Genomic DNA, 7,019 nt, shown 5'->3' with positions numbered 1-7,019 from the left:
CTGTTACATTGAAAGCAAACTGTCCAAGCGCCCTCAAGTGGTGAATTGAGATATTTATTTTACTCTTCTTAAAAATGTATTTTGCAAATACACGGACACAGATCATACAAGTACTGATATTAATTTCTGGCCGCACAAATTATGTTGTTGTTTTCATAACAAGTAAAATTCAGAAGCTAAATGTCACCAGTTTAAATGTTTCTGAGTGTTGTAATAATGTGTTAGATAGGCGATAATGGACCTTATTCTCAAAACTTTGGACTGTTTCTGAGAAACATTTTGGTACGGACTCTTTGAAGCCCATTTGTATTAATTATGCAACATAATGTTGATTAGAAGTAAACAAAATACAACATTTTGCAGTGGAACCTTTCTTCTACAGACGAGAACTATGTATTGCATGTAACCGAGTTGAGTGGGGAGGGTTTTAGATGTCGTTCCGTGTCTGTATATTCCCATGGTTCCTTGCAGTCGCCCTTTCTCTTCCTGTTGAAGCTCTTCTTAGGTAGAAGGTAGAGAATGTGTTCATAATTAAACTGTCTATCTGTAACAATCCTCTGATTTAACCAACACAAACGAAAATCTGAAAGCGGAGTAATCACAATTGAAGCCCACCAAAACTACTCGGTTTTAAATTGAACATAACAAAAGCAGATGTAGTGTAGTTTATTTCTCATGTGTTTTTCAGCAGGCAGTGATAATTTCGCTGTAGTTAGCATTCATAATTGAATACCATCTTTGAGCGTTTTTGGACTTGTGTTGCGATAGAAAAGTAATATCTATATCTCTCTATGTCTTGTTTTTCAGTGTCCGTATTCTAACCTTTTTTTTTTTTGTTTGTTTGTTTTTTGGTTTGTGCTTTTTCTTTCATACGCCGGTGTGGTTACGGGATGTATGACTGGTTGCATGTTTACTTTTATGTATCGAAAATAAAGCGTTATTGTGTATTATGCGACCAAGATATTTAGAATGTAATACTGTAGTGGTATTTAAGAAGGGCGCATTCCAGTACCGCTTTATAGAATTGAAACTCCTAATTGTGTGTTTTGATTCTTGCTGTACTAACCAGACCTTTCTCTCTTCAGACTTCAGCAAAACTAGAAAATGGCAAAGTCCAAGAATCACACCAGCCACAACCAGGGTAAGTGTTCATTTCCAAAACATACCTGCATTATAATATATTGATACCAACTAACTTACTGTTTTAAAATTGCTTTTGGTGCCAAACAACTTATGTTGACGTTTCAACTTTCCCCAGCCCGCAAAGCTCACAGGAATGGCATCAAGAAGCCAAAGTCCCAAAGATACGAGTCCTTGAAGGGTGTAAGTGGAGTATATTACTTTTATATATAATTGTTCACTAAGTGTAATAAAAACATTTTGTACCAGAAAGGGGTTATTACCAGTTTAGGCACATATGGTTGTATGAAGTTTGGTATATTTAAGGACAAAGTGGAAAATTGAGCTCGAATTTAACATTTTGCCTGCAGATTGGGTTTGCTTTCCCACAACATGTCTTATGCATAAGCTGCTAAATTTATTCTGTTTCTTTATTAAAACAGTTGATTTTGGTGTTTGGTTGTTGCAGTTGCATGCCTTCAAACGTTTGGACATGCATGTTTTGTAATGACTCTCAATTACAATCATTTTTAATAAGGATGTTTATTATATAATCATGACGTGATCGCACTTTTAGATACAGTAAGGAGTTAGACATTTAAACGTCTTTCATAATGTCTTCAGTGATGAATCAACACTTCAGGCTAAAGCTTTTCTTCGGACTTCATCCATAAAGGGTGATTTCTTTGCATTTTTAGATGGCTGGCTTGCAGTGGTTATGAAAGTCTCTAAGCCTGCGATAGCAGTAGTTTAGTGTACTATGTATTGAAAGAAATGCTGTGACATTCAATTCATTATAATGTAAAGATCTTATTTGTGCTAAGTATTTTAAATGGGAACAGGCTTTTTTTTTTCAGTCACCTGTCCAATAGGTTGCAAACACTGTTAATGCCGTGTTTGTCTTTTCAGGTGGATCCCAAATTCTTGAAGAACATGCGTTTCGCTAAGAAGCATAACAAGAAAGGAATGAAGAAAGTTAGGGCCAGAGAGAATGCAGCGAAATAAACTGGAATACATTCCTGAGATGAAACAACCAGTGTGCCGTCTTCAACCCGTTGATATTCTTGTTGGACTGTGTAGCGTTAATACCACCTGAAGCTATTTTTCTAATACAATAAAACAGTGGGATATTGAAGTCGCAGAACTTGTGTTTTGAATTATTTTTCACTCCATCCTGAGGTGTTCTGAACAACCAATGTAGAATGTTTAGAGCTGTGAAGCAGAATCTGACACATCTCCAAATTTCTGTAGAAAGGAGGCAGGGTAGTGCTATATGTAACACTTGTGTTAAATTGTGCCTTTATTACAAGGGAGTCTATTCCATGAGTGAAAGTGCTGCGTTTTAGTAGTTGAAAAATATAATTTATGGAAATATTTGTTTATTGCAACACCTATGGTAATATCACAAAAAAAGGTTATTTCCAAGCTCAAATTAACTGAACGAGGTTTGAACCTGTGAAATCAAAGCAAAGCAAGAATATTAACTGATTGAGTGTCACACTGTGGAAGAAACCTTAAGAAAATGTGCAGATCTGCAGACAATATGAACCAGAAACAGGTCAAACAGTTTGAATGACAAACATGACCAAACTTGTTTACATAGCCACTTCTTTATCTGTAAACTTGGAACTTCCATATACAGTACAGGCGTTCAAAAGCATCTTACAAATACTGAATCACTGAGCAAGCACTGAAGTAAAGTGGATGACTACATTACCACAGCTTCCTTTTTTCCTCAGAATCTCACAGATGAAAAGTGTTTTAAGTACTACCTATTTTATGGTTGTGACAACAGCAATGATCTGTCGTCTGCAACAGCAACCTACTGTGTTTGAATACTGTAAGGGAGCACTAATGCTTTTAGCAAATCAAGGAAACGAGTTTCAAAACAAGGGCATGCGTGTTGAAAAACAAAGCCGTCTTACGATGGCTAGCATGTAGTCATGATGTGAAGGAGCGCTATAATGTTTGCTTGGGGTTGTGTGTTTTTGGTGCTTCCTCTGGAGGGGTGTATCCTGTTTTTTTTTTTTTATTGTGTGATCCGGTTTTGACTTGAATTTTCTTCTTGCACGCAGCTAGCACCTGAGACAGCTGACCGAAGTAATGAGCTGATCACGATATTAACAAAAAGAAGGAACAAAATTAAGATTTCCTTTTCATTTAGTTGCAATTAGAAATCTGTGATTTATAATCTCTGAATGCGAGGAAGAAAATATAAAGCGTAGTATAAATACAATACATAGATATAGATGAGAGGGTTGTAGGTCTGACCTGTTTTGGCCATGTGCTTGGAAATGCTTTGTACCCTCCGATCAATCTTGGTCTCGGCACAGTACCTTAGTCAGGGCGAACAAAGCATATTGCATTCAACTGAAGAGGAAGGCCAGTATGATAATAACGACTGTCTTGGTCACCTATTCAGCTCTCTGGGTGGTCACACAGCACGAGACCAGATTAGGAGACCTGCAAAATCAGGGCAAAAACAATTACGACGAGCTCTAAGGTAGTTGAAGAAAATGCTCTATTTTCTGGTCTTTTTTGTCCTATTTTTGGCGTGTTACGTTATAGTCTCCTGCATAGTTTTTATTCACTTCACGGAGTTTAAATGTATTGCACCCAAAAGCCTGCCATATGCTTTAGAAGGCAGGGTGGTATACATTGCTTCCCCACCAGTGCACTTAACCATGTTAGTTGGTTCCAAGCTTGGATTTATTCCTGTGTGTTGTCTAGATCAGGGCGGCAGTGAAAACCAATTTCATGCTGCCCTGTTACTGTAAAGCTTCTTGTCAGGCTTTAGGGAGAGATACATTAAAAAGACAAGGTGAGAGTCTGAACTATAACATACAGGGATGGGAACTAAATGGAAGTGCATGCCCCATGCAGTACACACCTTTGTGTAAATGGAAATGCATTCCCCATGCAGTACACACCTTTGTGTAAATGGGGTGACTGTTGCATTTAAAATGCAAACATAAGCTGCTTTTCCTTGTTACAAGTCATTTTAAGGCACAGAAGCTAAATGACCTTTCTTTTGGCTCGTTATCAGAATTACCAGTCAGATTGAGAGGATTAGTTTAGTATGTTGTTACAGTACAACTTTCCATCCTGTGTAGCCCAGAGCTGCATATTCTGACAGCTGAATCCTCTTGCTAATTTAATCCGTCTTTTTTTTTTTTTTTTTTTTTAATGACCCAAAGAAAATCTTCCCCATATAACAGCAATGAATCGATGCTTACAGATTTTTTTTTTCTTAGCAAAAATACAAATTGCTGTATAGATGTAGAATTACTGTTTTAATGACTGGATCTGTCCTTTTCAAGTATTTCTGGGATCTGGTGCAGTCATATACCTGGCTGTCAAACAACAGGCAACAAATCTCTTCTAATACATTCAAAGTAGATTGAAGCTATGAAGATATTTTTGTTGGATAACGTTTTCATCAACGTTTAATGTTATCGCATTGAAATGACTGAAGTAACTTCAGAACTGGTTCAAGCAATGCCACCAATACACATTGCAATCGCTCGAAATCTATACAATAGTTTGGTAGCACTTCCACATAAAATCAAAATGAATTGCATCTTATCACATGATACACATAAAGAAACACATAAATATACAATGCTGGCAAATTCTTAGAATGTTCCCAGCAATCCTAATACACTCACATATCACTTAAAACCTAGAGTAGCCATAAAGCATATGATACTGTAATCACTTCCTGCACTTAGTTATTGTCTGTGGGGTGGTGATATTTGACTGTCACAGAAGCCTCATTTAGCTGTGTTATTTCCTTCTGTCGATTCCATGCATCTTTTTCGCAGAGAGTGGTACGTTTGAATCTTATCTGCTTGAGAGTGTAATTGAACAAGAAGCAGTAACTGCGGCTCTTCCAGTCCTGCCGGTGCCTGGCGGGGGCACAGTTCAGGTTCTCGCCCTCCTGGACATACTCACAGAGGCTGAAGAGGGGAGGAACGATCAGACCCAGGTGAAGAGCAGGGCGAACACTGCATGCTTCTTCCCAGACCAAAGAGCCTTGAATGGGCAGCACACCACTAGATACCTCCAACAACACAGATCATGACAGACCACAGGGCCCACTAGCCCTGCAAAGAGACAGCTGGTCAGAAACACAAATATTATCTCACACGTATAAGTCTATCGTTTGAAATAAGACATTTGTAATGTAATTTCCACATGTGGCTTCAAGGTTTTTTACATTGTAAATTAACAGTCGCAGGTGTAAATACAGTGTAGTTACAAACGACAGCAACTGTCAACAGTTTTGTAATTAAACGTGTGTAGTTGTATTGTAACGACACCGTCATTTTATATAATTACTGTGGTGTTGAAAGAAAATTGTACCCACTCCTTTGGTATTTCTTGAACTGCAATGGGCTATGCTATACTTTCCATTGGAATTTTCTGATGAGGGTCAATTCATATATACTTTCCTAGTGTTCACTCAGGCAGGGGTGATTTCTCAAGGTAACAGGATTGCTGAACCTTTGCTATTATAGTCTTTTTTTCTCTGGCACTTTCTGACAACGTAAAAGAACTATCAGCAGACGATGGAACTGCTGGTGTTATTTCAATATGTGAAGGAAGCTTTCATCCATTCTCATTATCAGAGACTCGATGATACATGCCAGAAATGGTGGGATTAGTGTGGAACATTGCAATACATGAGTGCAGCCCAGTAGGTTATGCTGGCTTGTTATCACCTGCTCTATTCATAGTTCACAACGACTGTGCTAAACACAGTAAAGAAAAAAATATTGCAAATGAGTCTGGTGGAGGTATTCCTTGGGTGCGCAGGTGAAGGGAGAGTTATTGGGATGCATTGTTGCTACGTAGATTTAAACTGTTGATCCAAATCTTTTTGAAAGTGAACAGAACAGGCCAGTGCAAAAGCTCAGAAGTAAAAGATCAAAGCCTATGCAACCAGTGGTTTGAAACTGGTTTCTAAGATATTTACTCCAAATTATCATCATCCCATAAAACTACCAAATCAGAAATAAACAACACAGGATGTGAATAAAGATCATACTTACTATAGTTGTATACAGGGGGGATTGTGGATACTAGGGTATTGGGAATACAGGTATTCAGAATATGCTTTCCGGATGTGGGGTTTACATGATGGCAGAAGATGTCGTGTTTTTCAGTTCCTCCTTTTACAGTACCTTTGGAATGTGTGCACAGGTGAGCATGGGCTTGAGGTCCTATTGGCAGTACCAGAATTCTGAATACTATTCTGAAGAACTTAGAATTAGAGTGTTTGACATACACTGCACACAATACTGGTATCTTAAATACAGTGTCACAATGTGGCTACCCAGTATATTCTATATTATGCTGTTATGCTATAATGCTAAAAATGACCATGAAAATTGCATTGGTAAACTTTAACATTATCCCTATTAATTTACCACTAGGTTACTTATAGAGTAGTTTCCCAACACACACACACATTTTATTATTACATCTGTTTGAAACAGATGTATATATATATATATATATATATATATATATATATATATATATATATATATCCCATATAATATATATATATATATAATATATATATATATATATATATATATATATATTATTTATAGGTAAATTATATCTTGCTATGAAATCAGGAAACCTACTGTAGGAAAGAGAGATAAAAAATTAACTTTAGCCCACAACTGTTCCTATTGATTCCCTTTTTATTTTACTGACACAAACATTGTTAATTTCTGTTTGCACCACACGTAGATAACATTAAAAGTGATTGAAAACGTACAGAACAGGAAGAGAAGACTATCAAAATATTACAGACGCAGACCCACTAATCAAGATTCCTGGCCTGAAAGCTGCAGTGTCTCAGTCATGTTTAGTTTTATATTCTA

General features: G+C 37.1%; 1 protein-coding gene across 2 annotated transcripts; it reads left to right on the top strand.

Annotated features, from left to right (window-relative positions):
• The first annotated feature begins 459 nt into the window (after window positions 1-459).
• LOC121328354 (60S ribosomal protein L29-like) lies at window positions 460-2,254 on the top strand. 2 transcript variants are annotated; one of them, XM_041272970.1, is made up of 4 exons: window positions 460-512; window positions 1,086-1,141; window positions 1,259-1,323; window positions 2,029-2,254. In XM_041272970.1, exons 2-4 carry the CDS (start codon window positions 1,105-1,107, stop codon window positions 2,122-2,124), a joined length of 198 nt encoding a protein of 65 aa, XP_041128904.1. In that variant the 5' UTR covers window positions 460-512; window positions 1,086-1,104; the 3' UTR covers window positions 2,125-2,254. The 2 variants fall into 2 exon arrangements, with proteins under 2 accessions (XP_041128904.1, XP_041128905.1); XM_041272971.1 differs by lacking the exon at window positions 460-512 and adding an exon at window positions 567-772.
• Window positions 2,255-7,019: the final 4,765 nt, after the last annotated feature.

This window comes from Polyodon spathula, chromosome 16 (assembly GCF_017654505.1).
Source record: "Polyodon spathula isolate WHYD16114869_AA chromosome 16, ASM1765450v1, whole genome shotgun sequence".
NCBI classification, from domain to species: Eukaryota; Metazoa; Chordata; class Actinopteri; order Acipenseriformes; family Polyodontidae; genus Polyodon; species Polyodon spathula.
Note: the sequence above shows the minus strand (reverse complement) of the source record. Positions and strands in the feature narration are given on the sequence as shown.

Bases quoted from the DNA above. Each gene is read 5' to 3' on its own strand.
- LOC121328354 (XM_041272970.1), top strand. From the start codon at position 1,105: ATGGCAAAGTCCAAGAATCACACCAGCCACAACCAGG. The intron at 1,142-1,258 runs GTAAGTGTTCAT...AACTTTCCCCAG, and splicing joins TCACACCAGCCACAACCAGG to CCCGCAAAGCTCACAGGAAT. The intron at 1,324-2,028 runs GTAAGTGGAGTA...TTGTCTTTTCAG, and splicing joins GATACGAGTCCTTGAAGGGT to GTGGATCCCAAATTCTTGAA.